The 21,238-nt window shown below is 40.3% G+C and overlaps 1 protein-coding gene across 1 annotated transcript in view; it reads right to left on the reverse strand.

Moving 5' to 3' along the window:
- ISA3 (isoamylase 3) overlaps window positions 1-21,238 on the reverse strand; it is a 382,462-nt gene that overhangs the window by 33,153 nt on the left and 328,071 nt on the right. Inside the window, exons 20-21 of the mRNA XM_089430864.1 lie at window positions 7,953-8,057; window positions 7,743-7,841 (exon numbers count right to left, since the gene is read on the reverse strand). Coding sequence (XP_089286990.1) covers window positions 7,743-7,841; window positions 7,953-8,057 — 204 coding nt within the window. The remainder of the gene's footprint in view (window positions 1-7,742; window positions 7,842-7,952; window positions 8,058-21,238) is intronic.

Below are 21,238 nucleotides of genomic sequence, written 5' to 3' on the forward strand. Positions count from 1 at the left end.
GCTAGGAGTTAGGCTCATTTCTTCTTCTTGATCAAACACTTGATGATGCTTGAGTGAGTGTATTTTGAGTGAGGCCGAGCTTGCCTTTATATAGTCCTTCTTGAGTCCTCAAAATAGGCTGACATCATCTTCTAGAGAGGTCGACTTGATCATTTTGCATTTGACAAGTTCTTGGAGAGTTATTTACTTCACTTTGACTTAAATATTTTTTCTTACAATATGTAACATGCCCAAGAAAGGTCTTCCATATACGACAATGAATCATAAGCCCTAGAAGCTCTCAATGGGAGCTTTCACCTATAAAAATAAATTCCTCTTGAGCATGAAACCCATGCCTCAAGAAAACAATAAGAAATTTATTTTTCTCATTACATCAAATACATAAAATCATGATTACATGTCATTATGACGACAGAACCTAGTTACATATTTCAACAAACATAAGGTAAAGAAAAATTATATCGACTTGCATTCTCTAACATGTTGTGAATTAATTTTCACACAACGGATAATGATGTTAGTTATAATCTTCACTTATTCTCATAGTAGAAATGTAGGGTCCACATCTTGGTGTAATGGTGAAAGTTACACACTTCAAAACCAATGAACTTTTTCAATCTATGGTGTGCCATGGAGAATAATTTTCCTCTATATGTACTTAGTTTGGAGGACGCATTAATCAATGAATGAATTGAATTGATTTACATGAGCAAATGAAGCTCAATAAGTAATACAGAGATATTTACAGAAATAGAAACATCAAGTTTCTATTAGGAAATAGAAATAACCAGTTTCTTCTAAGAAACTGCTAAGGAGATAAAAATAGAAACAGCTAATAAGAATGAGCATTAAACACTAAATATCATTATTCTAATACCCTCCCTTAATGCTCAATCTATTTACAACACCGATAGACCCTCTGAATTTTACAAACCTATCAGGACCAAGAGGTTTAGTGAAGATGTCGGCGGGCTGCTCCGTTGTGGGAACATATCGCAACTGAACGGATCTGTCTTCAACAAGCTAGCGAATGTAGTGACAATGGGTTTCTACATGCTTTGTTCGTTCATGAAAGACTGGATTCTTGGCAAGTTTGAGCACTCCCTGATTATCACAGAACAAGGGAGTAGGACCTGTCTGGAAAACATGCATATCCGCAAGCATACGTCGAAGCCAAACTGCCTCACACAATGCCTTAACTGCTCCTCGATACTCTGCTTCTGTTGAGGAGAGAGCCACTGCCTACTACTTCTTACTAGTCCAGGTGACAGCACTGGATCCTAGATTAAACACATACCCAGCTGTAGATTTATGGTCATCAACCGAACTGGCCCAGTCAGAATCTGTGTAACCACTGAGTATAGGATCGGAACTTCGAGTGTACAGAAGTCCATAATCAGGAGTGCCACGCGCATAACGCAGCACACGCTTCGCTACTATCCAATGATCAGCCTTAGGGGCTGACATGAAGCGGGAAATGTAGCTCACCGCAAAACTGATGTCAGGTTTAGTGGCAGTAAGGTAGATGAGGCTGCCCAATAATTGCCTGAATAAAGTTTCATCCACAAAGGGTGAGGATGACTGAGCTGAACGTTTGAGCCCTGGTTCCATAGGAGTCGTGGCAAGTTTGCAATCCTGCATTCTGAATCTGTCCACAAGATTTCTGGCATACTTGGACTGAGAGAGAAAGATGTTGTTCTCAGTCTTCCAGAATTCAACCCCCAAACAGTGATGAAGAAGTCCTAAATCTATCATATCAAAAGTGCTGCACAAATCCTGTTTGATCCCATGGATCAAATGTGTTGAGCTGCCAGTAATGATAAGGTCATCCACATAGACAACCACAAACAGAATATCATCACCAATATGCTTGATATATAGGTTTGCATCAGATGGACTCCGCTAAAAACCATGATCTGTGAGGTACTGATCAATTTTCATGTACCAAGCACGAGGAGCTTGTTTCAGACCATAGAGTGCTTTGACTAGTCTACAGACTTTCTTTTCTTGACCGGCAACCTTGAAACCTGGAGGCTGCGTCATGTAGACTTCTTCTTGTAAGTCACCATTCAGAAAAGCACTCTTTACATCCATCTGATGGACTTTCCTATTGACTTGAGCTATTAAGGCAAGGACAAGCCGTATGGTACTCATCTTGGCTATAGGAGCAAAGGTCTCCTCATAGTCAATGCCTTCCTTCTGTGAGAACCCTCGAGCAATAAGGCGAGCTTTATACTTCTCTAGGGTTCTGTCTGCTTTGTATTTCACTTTATACACCCATTTGCAACTAATGGGCTTTTTCCCTGCAGGAAGATCAGAAAGGGTCCAAGTGTGATTCTTCTGAAGACTCTGGAATTCAGCTTCCATAGCCTTTTCCCACTCAGATGTACCCTTAGCCTCTAAATAGGTTTGAGGATCAAAAATACTGTGTAGATTAGCCATAAGAGCAAAATTTACTATAGACTATTGTTTGCTCTTATGTTTAGAAGTTCTACCTTCAAGGAGCTCATTATCTGGGAGATCACCAATGGTTTTAGCCCACCATTTAGGCTGGAGAGTAGAGGAACCAATATTAGGAGGAGATGGAGAAGGCTCAAGAACAATAGGAGCAGCAAGAGGAGGGTTATTTTCCGGAGGAAGCTCAGGTAGTGCATCATCAAATACTGATGCTGACTCATCCCTCCCATCAGGTGGACCTACCGAAAGAAGAACACTGTGAGGCTGATCCTCAGAACACTGCTCAGGGGGAGGAGACTGAAAGAATCCTCTGTCTTCATCAAATACTACATCACGACTGATGCTAAGACGACCAATGGCTATATCTATCAACGTATAGGCCTTGTGATGATCAATGTACCCTGTCATCATGAGTTTCTAACTTTTGGAATCCAACTTAGAGTGCTTAGTAGCTGGAATCCAAACATATGCAACTGAGCCAAATATTTTGAGGTGACTGATCTTAGGCTTCGGCCAGACCAAACCTCTTTGGGAGTCTTCCCCTTAACAACCTGAGTAGGTGATCGGTTAAGAAGATAGACAGCAGTAAATATTGCTTCAGCCCAAAATTTGTTTGGAACATTCCTATGTTGTAACATGGAACGAGCCATTTCAACAACCGTACGGTTGCGGTGTTCAACAGCATTGTTTTGCTGAGAAGTGTAGGGTGTAGTTAACTGGCGTTTGATGCCATGAGTATCACAGAAGTTGGAGAAATCTGAAGAACAAAATTCCCCATTAACTGACGTTTGATGCCATGAGTATCACAGAAGTTGGAGAAATCTGAAGTATGGTACTCATCTTGGCTGTAGGACAAAAGGTCTCCTCATATTCAATGCCTTCCTTCTGTGAGAACCCTCGAGCAATAAGGCGAGCTTTATACTTCTCTAGGGTTCTGTCTGCTTTGTATTTCACTTTATACACCCATTTGCAACTAATGGGCTTTTTCCCTGCAGGAAGATCAGAAAGGGTCCAAGTGTGATTCTACTGAAGACTCTGGAATTCAGCTTCCATAGCCTATTCCCACTCAGATGTACCCTTAGCCTCTAAATAGGTTTGAGGATCAAAAATACTGTGTAGATTAGCCATAAGAGCAAAATTTATTGTAGACTGTTGTTTGCTCTTATGTTTAGAAGTTCTACCTTCAAGGAGCTCATTATCCGGGAGATCACCAATGGTTTTAGCCCACCATTTAGGCCGGAGTGTAGAGGAACCAATATCAGGAGGAGATGGAGAAGGCTCAAGAACAATAGGAGCAGCAAGAGGAGGGTTATTTTCCGGAGGAAGCTCAGGTAGTGCATCATCAAATACTGATGCTGACTCATCCCTCCCATCAGGTGGACCTACGAGAAGAAGAACATTGTGAGGCTGATCCTCAAAACACTTCTCAGAGGGAGGAGACTAAAAGAATCCTCTGTCTTCATCAAATACTACATCACGACTGAAGCTAAGACGACCAATGGCTATATCTATCAACCTATAGGCCTTGTGATGATCAATGTACCCTGTCATCATGAGTTTCTGACTTTTGGAATCCAACTTAGAGCACTTAGCAGTTGGAATCCAAACATATGCAACTGAGCCAAATATTTTGAGGTGACTGATCTTAGGCTTACGGCCAGACCAAACCTCTTCGGGAGTCTTCCCCTTAACAGCCTGAGTACGTGATCGGTTAAGAAGATAGACAGCAGTAAATATTGCTTCAGCCCAAAATTTGTTCGGAACATTCCTATGTTGTAACATGGAACGAGCCATTTCAACAACCATACGGTTGCGGCATTCAACAACACTGTTCTACTGAGAAGTGTAGGGTGTAGTTAACTAACGTTTGATGCCATGAGTATCACACAAGTTGGAGAAATCTGAAGAACAAAATTCCCCCCCCCATTATCTGTCCTAAGAGTTATGATATCACAGCCAAACTCCTTTTCAAATAAGGTTTTAAACTTCTAAAAGATACTAAATACATCGATTTATATTTTAGAAAATACACCCACATCTTTCTACCGAAATCATCTATAATAAGCACAAATATTACAACCAGTAATAGAAGATGTATGCATAGGACCACAAATATCAGCATGAATTAAATGGAGTACCTTAGATGCGCGCCAAGATTCTCCATCCTTGAATGAAGACCGATGTTGCTTGCCAGCTTGACAGGCATCGCATACTCCCAACTGCTGAGTCTGAATATCAGGTAACCCTGACACAAGTCCCTCCCGAGAGAGCTGAGAGAGATACTGCATATTTAGATGCCCATATCGTTGATGCCAGAGTGTTGATGGTAGAAACACGAGCTGCTAGAGCTACTTCTGGAGAATCCCCAATGTCAAGAAGCCTATATAAACCATGATCCTCTAGGCCAACAGCAACTGTAAGACTAGTGTCCTTGTCAATAATGGAGCATTTGTGCGCACTAAACACTACATCAAGCTGAGGAGAGTTCCTCATAATCTGGCTGACAAACAGTAGATTAATTTCCATACTAGGAACATAGTACACATTCAGGAAGATGAGTGTGCGCCCACCAGACTAGATATGAACTGTACCTTTGCCAACCACTATGTACTCTTCACCTCCGCCGAATACTACTAAATCACTGAAAGGTGAGAAGTCAATAAACCAGTCACGCCTGTGAGAAAAATGGCGTGATGCACCAGAGTCAATGTACCAGGCCGAAGACAAGACATGATCTGAAGACCTTTTAGCCATAAAGGCATGAAAGGCAGATTCTGTCTGCTCGAAATGTTCTGCAACATTCGCTATCTGATGAGACCCTCCCTGTTTCTTCTATTCAAAAGCAATCCTCTGTCGGCAATCTTTCTTCATGTGGCCGAATTTGTGACAGTAATTACACTGCACATTTTTTTTCCTAGTAGGATCAAAAAACTGAGAAGAACCATTCTGCTGAAAGGACTGAGAGGATTGACATTTGGCAGCAAAAGCATTTTCTAAGGAGGCTGATGAAGCACCACTACCAAACTGTTGTTTCCAACGATCCTGCTGCATGAGCTTGGTGCATAACTCCGGAAAATTCAGATCAACATTAGTGGAGGTAATGTTGAGTGTTTCTATGAAGTGCTCATAAGGTTTTGGTAGACTTTTCAGAGTGACAACTACCATATCTTCTTCCTCCATGGTCCGACCAATGGCTTCGAGCTGATCTCGAATGTCTTTAATCTTGTTAAGATGTTCATGTAAAGACATATGTTCTTCCATCATGATGGAGAACAACTGATTCTTGAGAAAAAAAGCTCTGCTCTTGTCAAATGTCTCATGCAATTCCTTCAAATGTTGCCAAATTTCAGCAGCTGTCTTGCCGGAAGGAATCTGCGGTAACTGATCATCAGTCACAAAGAGTTTGAGAAGCATAACCACCTCTCGATTTCGATCATCAAACATATCTTGATCGGCACCAGCTGGACCAGGATGGAGCTCTTTGCTCAAAACGAGCTGGTCAAGATGCCTATATTCAAAAATGGTCAACATTCTTTGTTTCCAGATGTTATAATTGGTGCCATTAAAGCGTTGACAGCCTTCCAACATTAGATTGGTTAGCGAGGCCATCTACATGTTTCCCAAGATACTGACAACAACAAAGGAGACTGACTCGGCTTTCAATGCAGATGCTAGCTGACTCGAAAAATCGAGGCACAAAAAACGATGCACCCAGAAAATTTTGATGACTGCCCAGTTTAGGTATCACAAAACCCACATCAAATCTGTACCCGAAAAAAAATTTGACAAACGAAAAAAATACCTGGGCCAAAAAAAATTCTCCGTATTGAGATAACGTTGGTCTATTCCACGTGCCCACTACGCCTGTCTCAATGTGTACAACAAGAATTGATCTTTCCGCACTGCAAAACTAAATTCAATGGAGAGAATACTCATCTGGCACAAAGCCACGATCCAAACCCTCAGCTCGATCGCTGTTACCAAAATTTCACGTCCAGTCAGCACCAGTCAAAACAAAAGCTGCAGCACAACAATACTAGTCGCGATCGCTCAGGTATAGATTATGCAAGCGGAAAAAAATTGATTTCTCTGCCACACTATTCCTTCCGTCTTCGCGGGAAATCCAGACTACTGTAAAACTTGATGATTCCTGACTGGAACCTGAGCAGAAGGAACCACGATAAAAAAATTACGCAAAAGATAAATGCGGATTTTTCAATTGCTAACTGTTAAAGAAAAATGCTATGCACGTATGCGGGGACTCACATGGCACCTAGCAGAACACACTGGTCTCAGCAGTATCACAAGCAAATAGATATGGACCCTTCGAATATGATGTGACGGCCCCAGCTGCTGGTTTAATTTTTTTTTTTAAACTACCACCCAAAGGTTTGACAGGGTTTAGCAAATGGAAAATCAGGAATTCTGGGCTCTGAGTAATCAGATATGGATATCATTTGTGCTCTTCACCACGGGATCCCCATCAATGACCAAAGAAGTTGTGACGCCATGCGGAGAGAGAATGTTGTGTCGGCCACAGTGACACACAGGAAGTAGTCAAGAAGTCTCACGGAATCGTTGAAGGAGATTGCTGTCGAGATCACCAAGAAAGCCGATCAAATCACGGACTTACTCTCGACACTTTGACAATTTCATGCGTAATGTCTGTCACAGGAGGTAATGAACAGGGTAATGATAAAACCCCAAGCAGAGCCCGTCCTCAAATCAATAGGCGCCAACGTTAGTTAAAATCGAGGACTTGATCTGTCTTTGTATCAAAAAAATATTTTTAGACTCCTCGCACAAAGAAAAAATCCATAGTATGAAAGCAAGCACTCATATGAAACAATGGCATCTGCAATGATGCAACAAATTCAAAAACCTAGAAAGTACTTTCGAAATGAAACACAAAATTTTTCACACAATGAAAAATTATTTCAAAACAAATACCCAAGCTCTGATACCATAATCAATGAATGAATTGAATTGATTTACATGAGCAAATGAAGCTCAATAAGTAATACAAAGATATTTACAGAAATAGAAACATCAAGTTTCTATTAGGAAATAGAAACAACCAGTTTCTTCTAAGAAACTGCTAAAGAGATAAAAATAGAAACAGCTAATAAGAATGAGCATTAAACACTAAATAGCATTATTCTAATACGCATAAGGTGATTACTATAAGGTCTCAAACAAAAGCATTTACCATTTTGACATTCAGATACACACAAGTCACTGCATATGTATAAGAAATGACATGGATAAAAATTAATACGATATACCTTGGTTAGAAATGTCTCACGCCCCAAAAGAGGATGTTGTCGGTGAAATCTAATAGTCTCAGCAAAAAACCTGAAGTGACTCTCCTTTCTTGCATCTAGCTGTTTTTGACAAAATATTGGATTCATTAACAAAAACTAATGTTGTCAAGATAAATAGACTAAATGTCTGACTAGAAGCATAAATTAGTATCTATGATCAGTTGACAGTACCTGATTCCACTGGAAATGGTTCATGGCAGTATCATGACCATAACTGTTATTATTTCCATATCGAGTGTGAGCATACTCATCTCCCATTAAAATCATAGGTGTTCCCTATGCAAGCATTATCCAAACAATAATTCATTATCATAGGTACAAGGAAATCCACTGAAGTTTAAAGTTTTCAGCCTCTGCTGGTAATAACCTATAATAACAACCATCGAGTAAAAACAACAATGGTTGAAGCTAAGTAGTCTTATTCAAGACATAAATTTACCACTTACCCACAATATTTGTTTCCACATGACTGAAATGTTTGTGAAGAACCATAGAAAAATTATAAATTAAACATATTCTTAAATGTTTAAAATATAATTTCATAGGCAAAACGAATTAAATGCATTTTAAAGGAGGGAAGGATGGAGGCTCACGAGTAACATTAGGTACTATATGTCAAACTATCACAAGTTAACATTTAACCAAATAGAATCTCAACTTCAGGAGGGGCACCAATACACCTTTTTACCCATAGATGCACATACCAAAGAATTAATGTTTTTCGTATTTTCCCACTATTATTCATAGTTGAAGCTTGGTAGAATAGGCATTTATTTCTACTGTTACACTTACTGGAATAATATCATCAAAAGCTGCAATGGCAATATTATTGCATATCTATATATATATATATATTGGAGGTTTTAGAATTATTGCAATAATTTCAATAATTATCATGGTAATTTCTGTAATTCTTGCGATAATTTCCAAATTATCGCCTTGTCTTTGTCAGCATCACCTTATAAACAAATTCCTAGTCTTTTAACCCTCATTTTGCAAATGTGAGTTAGGGGATTGAGCTTTGAGGATGCTATGAGCATTTTCCATCAAGAAAGCAAGGGGAAATCCATTGTTGTCATTGTCATGATTCATCTCATGAGATACATTTATATTTGTTTTGATGTGATCTTGTACATCCTATCAAAACTTATGACTCAAGACAAATATCATATTTTAATATCAATGTCTAATATACCACTTGACATCTTATACATCTTATATATCAGTTTATTTTCATATGTATGTAGCAATGTGTGCAGCAATGTGTTTCTTTGATGTTGCTGTTGCTTTAGAAGTTTAAACTATAGAAAAATAAAATAAAATTAATTAATGTTTAAAGTTTCCAAATAATCTCTGATATTTTTCCCAATATTGCCAATAGGTTACATTCTGTACCCTCAACAATTAATTCCTGATGATAATTAATGTAACATTGTTTTCTCCTTTCATAAACCTACTCTAATATGCATCTAGCTACTATTCTACATAGGAGATGAGAGTATGAAGTAGATCTGCACAACCCTATTCACCTTTAAGAAGTAGCCCTTCCAAGATAACCCATCTAGAAGATGATTCATTGAATTCTTGTGAAGTCTTCCATGATCTTTACACTTGACTCTATTATTTCCAAAACATTTTCTTTCGTTATCCTTAAGACTTATCCGTTTCTTGCTTGTCAAATTTGCAAAAAAATACTAATATGGTTGTTTTATTTTCCCTCGTTATAATGTTACTTCCTACACCATTGTTAGCAGTAACTTGTAACATGTGCCTTCTTAGTGTCATTCATTTTGTGTGTAGGGTAGAAACCCTAACAAATTCAGTATTGGGAATTAGTTAGATGTTAATTCGGTTAGATCTAATATGATTGAATATGTCACTGATTAGGAGATGTATACAACCATTAACGTGTTGAATGCTCAACTCTACCCGCATACCAAACACCACTAGCTAATTCACCCCATTCATACAAAGATAGTCCTAATAATAAATGTCCTCCCAATTATAGAGTCCTTGTAGATTTGATGCTACATCGCGAAAGTTGTTATCATGATTCAAACATGTTCAGTTGTTTCCACATAAGTATATCAAAGGTTCTTTGACATTCTTTTCACTGCCTTACCACATATGTAAAGAGAAGTTTTATATTATAAAGGGGTATTTTAAAGAAAATTTCAAGTCATAAAATTATTGAAAATATATACATAAGTACAAAGCGGGTATTATTACAGAAGGTTACTTAAAATATCCATATATTAAAGTATATAAAGGGTTAAATCTAGAACTATAAAGAGACATAAGGATAACAAGCTATAACAAAGGAATAATATTTTTTAAAAGCATTATAATAAATACAAGGTGCAATTTATTTAAATAATGGGAGCTATATTAACTTATTTTAAAGTGGGAAAAATTGTATAATTGAGGAAATAAAAGTTAAAGGAATTTATAGAGATGTTCAATTTTATCAAATAAAAGGGCACTTACTTTAAAGAAGAAGTCCATTTTTGAAGAAAAAAGCGAATGGAGCCTAATTCTAAAAAGATAAAGGATGATTTTCCTATGAATGTGTTTTAATCACACATCACAAGTTAATTACATTAAGAGGGACTATCCAAGGGAAAAAAATTAATATCGCTATTAGTACAAGAAACAATGAAAATTACATAAATATTAATTGACTGTTAATTTCAGATGCCAATGTAGGCGAAACAACAGATCTTTTTGGAAAAAATATGAAATTAATGATTTACAAATAACAGTAGATCATTATGAGTGCATATCCCAATTTTGTGTTGTAAAAATGTATGACATGGAGGTTGACATAATTCTTGGTCAACCTTGGTTTAGAGAATTGGGTGCGTTCATGTTAAACATAGAAAAAAAATGTTGATGTTTTCTTATAAGGGAAGGATGATCACATTTCGAGACATGACAATGAAGTCAAAATCGATAATGTCCTCGTCAAAAGACTTTAAATATGTTACGAAATTAATACCTCAAAGGAATCAAAACTCAATATCGGAGAAGCAAAAAGAGCTTGAGGAGGCCATATCCAATAAAAACAATGAAAATTCTTGTTTAAAAGATCATATCCAGAAACTACTTGCACAAGTCAAAAAGTGTAAAACTAAGAAGCAAAAGTTAGAACAAGAAAAAGAAATTTTTAACGAGAAGCTCAACGAAAGTTTATCAGAGAAGGAAGAGGAAAATTTACACTTAAAGAACCTTAATAAAAAATTATTAGAACAAATTAAAAAATTAAAAGATCAAGAGAAGGATAATAACGACAAGATCAACGATTCAAAAAAAGAAGAACTTTTACGTCTAAAAAAACATAACCAAATTAAAAAACTTAACACTGATAAGAAATCATTGAAGAATAGATACGAAGAACTTATCTCCAGATGTAGCAGCCCAAGCTGAAGAAACAAACATCGACCCCACTAATCTCACAGTTCGGCAAATCCAAATCCTACTGAAGTAAAGACGTACTCAGGGGTTGCAGTTCAAATGACGGACACTCCAAATGAGGATTCAGTAGTCAAGTCAACAACAACAATGCCTGAAGCAAATCAAGAAACTGCCATAAAAACGTTTAAGGAAGTTCAAACAAGAAAAAATCCTTATCTACATTCGAATCACAAGAGTTGATACCTTAATCAATCTACAAATCTATATCACGCAGAACATAAACAAACTTATGTTTCGAAGAATATTGAAGTGAGCTCAATCCTGTCATACGATAACTATTAACAACACATCTCCAAGGATCAGAAGATTCCCCAGACGATTAATCTAGGATGGTCCAATCCGTTTTCAGTACGACAATTCTGTCTATCGCTCGAAACATCATATCATCTCGTATCAACAAAGATAAAAGCTCAGAAACAAGAAGATATCCCGAACAACAGAAGAGATTCAATCCTTCATCAGTAAGCTTTGAGGACAAAGCTTTTTGAAGGAGAAGGCAACGTTATGAACATAAATTATGTAAAAATAGAAAATAAATAATAATCATAATAATATAAATATAATATTAAATAATAAGTAAATTAACTAATGGTTAGTTAGTTAATTATGAAAAAGCATGTCTTAGAGACATGCCTATTCATGAAAGGGTACTTACCTAGCTATATATACAAGACCCTCATTCTCAATTGTACTGATCCTATATCAATTCTTATACAATATACAATTTACAATTACCGTCCTACGATGGATGTCTTTGTCTACGAAGTATTTTAAATATTTTCGCTGCGTATACGACTTTTGGTCATTACATAAGTGCATTTGCAAAGAAGCTGAAATTTCTCAAGGAAGCTGCGCAGAGGCAACAAAGAAGTTTCATTGGGCAATTTGATTTGCTAGGGAAGGAACGTTAGTTTTTGGTAGCATCAGAAGTGCTCTAGCCTTGAAAATTGGTGGAGAGGCCAAGGCACATGAGTTCTAAAGAACCCAAAAACCGTTTGGTGAAATTCCACCAAGATTGTATTTTATTAAAATAATTAATATTTTTAATGGGGTTCCCAAATCTAAACTTAGGGAAATTAAAATATTAATGGGAATTAATCAAAATATGGGTGAGAATGATCTAGAAGGCGGATCACGTCATGTTTTAATCTTAGTTGTTGATTAGAGACTTAATCTCGGTCATTGAAGACTCAACAGGAAAGGTATAAAATGGAGGCTTGGGGTTCATTTGGAAATAGTAAATACACACAAAGAGATTGAGGAAATCGATATTCTGAGGTGAGAAGTTCTCAAGAGGAAAATCGATTAGGAAGATCTTGCAACAGAGGGTAGAGAGAATCCGGAAGGACTTTCTGGAGAAAACTGACAGAGAGGCGGACAGAGCTTGTAGAGAGGCAACGCAGAAGCCAGGGGAAGTTGACGCAGAAAAGTTGCCTGTCATGCAGAATCCGAAATTGCCGAAATAATCGAAACTACCGATAACTGTTGGAACTACTAGAACATCGGGGAGAGCTGACGTAGAGGCAGCGCAGTGGGTGGGAGAGCTGCCGCATAGGCAGCGCAGTAGCCGGGAGAGTTGGCGCAGAAAAGATGCTTGTCACACAGAATCCAGAACTGTCGGAATAGCCGAAACTGCCAGGAACTACCGGAACTGCCGGAAACTACTAAGAACTGTTAGAATGGCCAGGAGAGCTGACACAGAGGGCAAAGAAGGTGACGCAACGCTGACGCAGAGCCAACGTAGAAATATTCGGGGTTAGCCAATCTTGTGTCGGATCAGCTAGGATTCTGTCGGGTGAAGTGAGGTAAAACTCACTTAGATTTTCTGCTAGTATTTTCTCTGTAAAGGGTTGCTAGATGAGCATCCTAGATTTGCATTCAAACATTTCTCCTACATAATAATAAACCATCAGAACTATCGCACTGGTTTTCCCGCATTGGGTTTTTCCGAGGCCTATTGTGTCCAAAAATAAGTGTGTCCTATGTATCTTGTTCTTTGCTCTAGATTTTGTTTCATGAGATCAAATATTTAATTAGTGTAGGCTATAGAAGTAATTTGTTTCAGTATTTAGAACAATAACTTGGTTAATGTATATTAAAAATCAAGTAGGTGAAGTAGATTCAAATTTGCTGCAGTAGGGGTTCCTTCGAGTCTAGTAATTTTCGCATGGTATCAGAGCATTGATTTTGAAACAGGAAGAGCAGATCAAGTGCTGAGCAGTAAGGCCAAAAGTTGCACTTGGCAGCAATTCAAATCCCCTTGAAGGGATTGTGCAGTCCTTGCCGGAAGCAGATCCGAGGAAATCTCTCTCTGATTGAGACGACAGAGGTGCGATTTCTAGTTCGTGAGTTTGTAGAAGCAGAGGGAGTGACGCAGAGCCTCAGCGCAGTGCTTGAAGGGCTCAATTTCTGTCGAGGCAGAAATCCGATGGAAAGGAACGAAGACACGTAGAAGGGGAATTTTCTCCTCAGAGAACTTTTCACCAGAAAGTTCGAATTTCTCAATTGCTGAGCAGTGCTAACCAAGGACTAGAGGATTCAGTTCGACAGTTGGGTAAGATGTCATCGCATGGGCTCAAAGATCAAGACAAGTTGGAAGGAGCTTCTAACTATGTCATATGGAAGACCAAAATCATAATTGTTATGGAGGAACATGATCTCAAGGCCTACGGCAATAGTGTTGTAGTTGTTCCTGCTGACAACGATCAAAAGAAGAAATAGAAGGTCAAGCGGGGGAAGGCAAAAAGGCTCATTCTCGATGGAGTTCGAGATCATGTGGTCTCACACTTGCAGGGCAAGGATACAGCCTGAGAGATGTGCGAAGCCTTGTCTTCTCTGTATGAAGACTCTTCTAAACAGAGGAAGATGTATTTGGAGCAGAAGTTGTAGCAAACTTTTATGCAGAAAGGAGAAGGGGTGAACCTCTATCTTCAGCGTCTTTAGGACACTCGAGACCAGCTTGCTACAGTGGGGTCCACTCCTCAGCCAACCGCGATGGTGAGGATAGCGCTAAATGGAGTCTCATATGAATGGCAAGTTTTCGTCTAAAGCAGGGCAGAGAAAAACTACCTTCATTGGAAGAGATGTGGGTGGCTCTTCAACAGGGGTTAAGGAGGGACCTAGTGAAGGACAACCTCAGTGGCAGTAGTGGGAGTGGCACGAAGACGAAGGAGGAGGAGAATGCAGCTCTAGCATCGAAGGGACAGTAGAAGCTAAAGCAAAAGAAGGACATTTCCAAGGTGAAATGTTTCAATTGTGGTGAGTTGGGCCACTATGCATCTTAGTGTCCTTTGAAGAAAAAGGGCAAAGATGAGAAACATGATCCCAAGGCTGCTTCAGCAAAGATTGACTGCTGAGTATGCCATGAGGGCCCACACATCTCCAGGAGGGAGATGGAGTGATATTGAGTTGTAGTCGGGAGGACTACATATGGGCAGGATCCATGAATCCACCTCTTGGAACAATTCCTTGCTACGGGAGCCCAAGATTCAACAGTAGCGAGGTGGACTAAGCGTCAAATGATGCAATGGATTGTTTGGAGGACAGATGCAGTAGCTGAGGACCAGAGACTGATCATCGCAGAGCAAGGTTGGCAGCAGTGCAGTTGTCACAGTGGAGAAGTCAACAGCAGTGCAGAAGATTCAGAGGGTCAGAGACTAGTAGCAGTCAGATTCCAACATTCATTGTATTATGTTGAACACAGTTAAGTTCAGCTAATTTTGGATGTTTTTCAGCTGCTTCTCTCATCAACTGAGTTGCAGTACAGATGCAGTGTTAGCAGTGGCAGTGCTAGCAACATAGCAGATGCAGTGGTTGAGAGGTAGTTGTAGGACAAATGCAACAACGACAATGGCAATGTCATGGGTAGCAGTACAATAGCAATAGCAGCACAGTGTTGGTGGCACCAACAGTGCAGAAAGGAGGTGCTTCAGAAACAGAGCAGTGTGTAGGTGGACATTGTTGCTAGAGCACTTTCCTCGCTTAGAGAGAATGTTAGTTTTTAGTAGCATCGGAAGTGCTCTAGCCTTGAAAATTGGTGGAGAGGCTCAGGCACATGAGTTCTAAAGAACCCAAAAACCGTATGGTGAAATTCTACCAGGATTGTATTTTATTAAAATAATTAATATTTTTAATGGGGTTCCTAAGTCTAAACTTAGGGAAATTAAAATATTAATGGGTATTAATCAAAATATGGATGAGAATGATCCAGAAGGTGGATCAAGTCATGTTTTAATCTTAGCCATTGATTAGAGACTTAATCTCGGTCGTTGAAGACTCAACATGAAAAGTATAAATTGGAGGCTTGGGGTTCATTTGGAAATACACACAGAGAGATTGAGGAAATCGATTTTCTAAGGTGAGAAGTTCTAGGGGGAAAATCGATTGGGGAGATCTTGCAGCAGAGTAGAGAGAATCCGAAAGGACTTTTCGGAGAATACTGAGAGAGAGGCGGAGAGAGCTTGCAGAGAGGCAGCGCAGAAGCCGAGAGAAGCTGACACAAAAAAGTTGAATGTCACGCAGAGTCTAGAACTGTCGGAACAGCCGAAACTGTCAGGAAATGTTGGAACAGCCGGGAGAGATGACACAGAGGTAGCGCAGTACCCGGGAGAGCTGATGCAGAAAAGTTGCTTGTCACGCAGAATTCAAAACTGTCGAAACAGTTGAAACTGTGAGGAACTGCCGGGAACTGCCGGGAACTGCTGGAACAATAGGGAGAGCTGACACAGAGAGCAGAGAAGGTGACGCAAGGCTGACGCGGAGCCAACACAGAAATAGTCGAGGTTAGCCAATCTTGTGCCCAATCAGCGGGATTCTGCCGAGTGAAGTGAGAAAAAACTCACTCAGATTTTCCGCCAGTATTTTCTCTGTAAAGGATTGCTAGATGAGCATCCTAGATTTGTATTCAGATATTTCTCCTGCATAATAATAAACCCTCAGAACTGTTGCACCGGTTTTCCTGCATTGGGTTTTTTTGGGGACTATTGTGTCGAAAAATAAGTGTGTCCTATGTATCTTGTTCTTTGCTCTAGTTTTTGTTTCATGAGATCAAGTATTTAATTAGTGTAGGCTGCAGAAGTAATTTGCTTCAGTATTCAAAAGAATAACTTGGTTAATGTATATTAAAAATCATGTAGGTGAAGTAGTTTCAGATTTGCTGCAATAGGGGTTCCTTCGAGTCTAGGGATTTTCACAAGGAAGACATTTTCAGTTCCAGAGGCTAGACAGAGGTTCCAGAGGGTCGGAGAAGCGTTTTCACAGTCAACACTAGGCAGGACGTCTTGATCTTCAATTGTTTCGGGCTAAGCATGTAGAAGATTGTGCCAGGGTGACACGAAAGTTGCACAAAGCTAGGTGGATGGCTTGATTTTCACTGGTAGCAGAGTGTCGGGATTGCTCGGAGTGAGGGCAATTTCCCTTAAATTATTTTTGCTAGTATTTTCTCTACAGGATTGCCATTATTTGGCATCTAAATTGTACTCAGATAAATTCACTGTTGCTTAACGATAAAAACCCTCCACTGTTACATTGGTTTTCCCAAGTTAGGTTTTTCTGGGGACATTTGTCCAAAAGTAACTATGTTAATTTTGATGTGTTTGTGCTAGTATATTTCTCAGCTTCCAGAATTATTATTTTCCGCAGTTTTTATTTCTGAAAGTTGCAGTGTGATTTATTCAGTATTTGTCGTAGCAAATAAAATGTTAAATTAATTAACAATTGTTGATTTGGGGTAGCATCGAATGTGCTTTAGCCATGAAAATTGGTGGAGAGGCTAAAGTGCATGAGATCTCCAAGACCCAGAAATGGTTTGGGCAGATTCTAACCAGTTTGGGAGATATTAAAATAATTAATATTTTTAATGGAGTTCCTAAGTCTAAACTTAGGAAAAATAAATATTAATGGGTATTAATATAAAACTAGGTTAGAAGGTTCCAAAAGTCATGGATCAGTCCAAATCAAATCTTAGTCGTTGATTAGAGATTTAATCTCGATCGTTGATGGACCAACGAGAAAAGTATAAGAGGAGGCTTGAGGGTCACTTGGAGAACACACCAGAGTGATCAGTCATTCATTTTGCTAGAGTGGGGTTGCTAAGCAAAAGTGAATTGGTGATCAGCGAAGAGGGGCGATGAGTACGAGGCAGAGAGGCAAGGACAATACTGGGAGACCAGCACAGAAGCAGAGAGAGCGAGAGCAGCAGTCAGTCCAGGCTATGCAGAGCCCAGCAGAGGCAGCACAGAGCCCAGAGAGACTGCATCATCCACACAGAGGGAGTGACGCAGAGGCTCCCAGAGGTTGCGTAGTGCATCAGAGGGCTGACGCAGAGGGGTTGACACAGGTCAACAGGAGGCTTACGCAAAGGCCAGAAGGGCCAACGCTGAGCTTCAATTCTACCCGAGAGGGTTTCGTGGGACAGGTTTTTTGAATAACTGTTTCCTGATATAGAGGTATTGTTGTCATATTTTTCTCTGTCGGGTGAGCCGGTTTAGGCACCCAATTGTACTCAGATAAACTGCATAATAATATAACCCTCTAAATAGTTGCACCGGTTTTTTCCTACATTGGGTTTTTCTAGGGACATTGGTCCAAAAATAACAGTGTCACTTGTGTGCTTGTTTTCTTTCAATTGATGGTCTGTAAATGTTGATATTGTACTTGTGTTTATTTTCAGTATTTACATGGTAAAAAAATTATTAAGTAATTAAACAAGTAGGTGAAATAAACTAGATAATACAAGAAGAATTTCTAACGGGTTAGACTTAGAAATTTCAACATGGTATCAGAGCATGGTTGCAAATCACAGGAAAACTGAAGGCATCATCCGAGCAGAGCATTTGCAGCAGATTCAGTTGTCACAAGTGACAGCGTTGATCCTTGCAGAAGGCAACAGAGGAAAGAGTGACGCAGAGGGATTACGTCAACATTCTAGGCCAGAGAAAGCCAACGCAAAGGCTAAGGGAGGCAGAATCAAGCTCACGCAGAGCCACGCAGAGGCTAAAGCAGGCAAAATCAGGCTCACGCAGAGGCCAGGAGGGTTGGCGCAATTGACTAGGGAAGCTAATTTGTCGGTGTCAGGATTGCACAAAGCCAAGTGGCTCAATCCTTTAGTTGCTGGGGTATAGGAGGATGTGGGCAATTTGCGGAGCTATTGGCGTACTGTGGTCAGAACAGTACCTAACAGGGAAAGACCAAGGGGGAGGGATTTGTTTTCGAGGCAGATTTCTAGCCAAGGAATCTGGATCAGCGGTGCAGTTGCACAAACGATCGAAGTGGGGCAACTTGACATTGGCAGAGGGATTTCCAGAAGGGAAATCGAGAATCAAAGGGAGTCGAATCGAGAACTTCCAGACGGGAAGTTCATAGACTCAACAGGAGTCGAACAGGGGACTTCCAGGAGGGAAGTAGAGAGACTTGGAGGAGTCGAAAGAAGAGCAGCGAGATGGTCGTGAATGGGCTAAGAGATTAGGATAGGCTAGACAGAGCGTCCAACTTTGTGGTCTGGAAGGCCAGGATCTTGTCCATTCTAGATAGACATTGCCTCAAGGGCTTCGTCTCAAGAGTGATAGCTATCCCAGTTGACCCAGTAGCTAATGAAAGGTACGAGGAAGCAATGGCTAAGGTTAAGAGCATCATCCTTGATGGGGTCAAGGATCATGTGGTACCACATATTGCCGAGAAAGAAACGGCAAAGGAGATGTGGGATGCCTTGAAGACATTGTACCAACATACTTCCGTGCAGAGGAAGATGCTCCTCGATAATCAGCTAAGGGCATACCAAATGCAGAAGGGAGAGCAGATAGATGTCTTCCTCAGTCAGTTGAAGGAGATCCGTGACCAGCTAACTTCCATAGGGGCCACGCCAGATGAGGAATTGATGGTGAGGACCGCACTGAACGCAATTTCCGAGGATTGGAAGGTATTTGTCTAGAGCATACTGGGCAGGATGAGTCTTCCAGAATGGGAAGAATTGTGGGCAGCTCTTCGACATGAAGGGATCAGACGGCTCACCAAGGTGGGCAGTAGCAGAAAAGGGGTCAAGATCAAGGAGGAAGAAGAGGACGCGGCTCTCGTATCTGTGGGAAAGTAGGAGAAGAGGAAGAAGAAGGACATCTCCAAGGTCAACTGCTTCCATTGTGGGGAACTGGGTCTGTTATCACCCCAAGAAACTCTCCTAGGTTGTATATCTGAGATGCTCGGGAACATTACAAACTCAAAAAAATGTTGGAAAATTGGTGGATGAATGAAAGAAATGCTGCATATTCAAGTCAGATAACCACTTCTACTATGTTTAACCCCAGACATGGGTGAACACCCCCAGACTACAAGGCTTTAGACCACCAATTACTCACAGTTTTAAGAAAATGTGATAATGGAGAATACTGATCACACTAGCAGATGCACAGGACCCTATGATGGCCAGCTGCAACCAGTTAAAAGGTCTGTAAATCTATTTCCTAATGCACAGACAGGATGACAGCTCTCTAGCATTAAAACAACAGAAACCTGCATACAAATTCAATGATACAACTAGATTCTAACACAGAGGTGGGATGACAACCCCTCTAATGCTAAACATCAACAACACATGAATAAATACATAACAGGCACAGCCTAGAACAAAGAAGAAGAAGTGGAAAGTGAGCAATCAACAGCAAAAGAAGCTTGTATTAGCTGGAAATGAAGACCAGAAGCTGCAGGTGTCACAATAGCTGTAGTCTCCAGAAGTTGAAGTTTACACCAAAATAACATTCATCCCTCATTACATCTTGCTTTTTGGTATATATAGAGTTTGATTACAAAAAAGCTCTGCTAACCTATGTGTGGAGGGGTCATAACTGACCACCAACCGCATTTATAATTAGATATGGTCTCTGCTGCACACTGTGTTTTAATAAACAAAATCGGCCTTTTCTGATGCTCTGTAGTCCTCCTCAGAACAGGTGGCGTACTGATTGATACAAGGTTCCATCACAGATAAATGGTTGAACTGCTCGAGGGTGTCCTTTTTGTCCTTCGGCCATTCTGTCATTTAAATGTGGTTGCTGAGGATTTAATACACAGAGTATTGAACCATGGGCTCCTTTCTCCTTTGGGTGCACAGGACTGCCAAAACACGAAAATTGCATTGAAAACTAGCGGGAGGCGATGGAGGACAGAGAGGCGTAGCAGGGATCAATAGTAGCTGTTGGATTAAATAAACGAGCGGTAGACATCAATCTACGGAGGATATACGAAGACAACGGGATGGAGACACGTGGGTCGTCGGATCTCTGTCGGGCAGATCCGACGGCTATCGGGCGGCAGAGGTGAACGACAGTTAACAAGCGGGAGACAGGCAGTTTCGGGGTGGGTGGTATTCCCCGCACTGCCCATCGGAGGCGAGCGGTTTCCATATAACCCCTCGCGATCAAATAACAATACGACGCGTGGCGGACTAAAACCGCCGCCCCCACGGGTTAACGCGCGTGCAAGTCGTGCGATCGGGGCAAGCGTCCACCGTCAAATTAATCAACGGACGGTTAGGCGGCAGGGAAACTGGTCGTGATTTATCATGCGGGGAAAAGACGAAGACCGTTGGATTGCAGCACGACAATCAACGGCTATAGTTGAGGCGGAAATCTTTATGGGCACGAGTTCATAGTTTAAACGCCTGGGGACTAAAGAAAAGAGGGTTTAAAAGGAAAAAGGATCCACACTTAGTTTCGAAAGGAAACGGGGAAAACAAGGAAAGAAGAGGTTTGTAGGAGAATGGAGGAAAGCAGGGAATAAAGATTTATATAGAAGAAACAGAGACAGTGGCAGTTAAGAGGGTGTGAGGAAACCAAAGGAAGAAAGTAAAAGGACTGCAGCGCGCTCCTTTTCGGCATAAACCCATCACCAAACCCAAATTTGACCTTAAAGCACTGAAGATTATAGTAGAGCTAACAGGGTCATTTTGCGAACCAATGTCATAGGAAGAAGAGTAAGGGAGAGGCTTCGAACTC

Source organism: Pinus tabuliformis, chromosome 6 (genome assembly GCF_031772625.1).
Source record: "Pinus tabuliformis cultivar Carrire ecotype Pingquan chromosome 6, CPIR1, whole genome shotgun sequence".
Taxonomy (NCBI): domain Eukaryota; kingdom Viridiplantae; phylum Streptophyta; class Pinopsida; order Pinales; family Pinaceae; genus Pinus; species Pinus tabuliformis.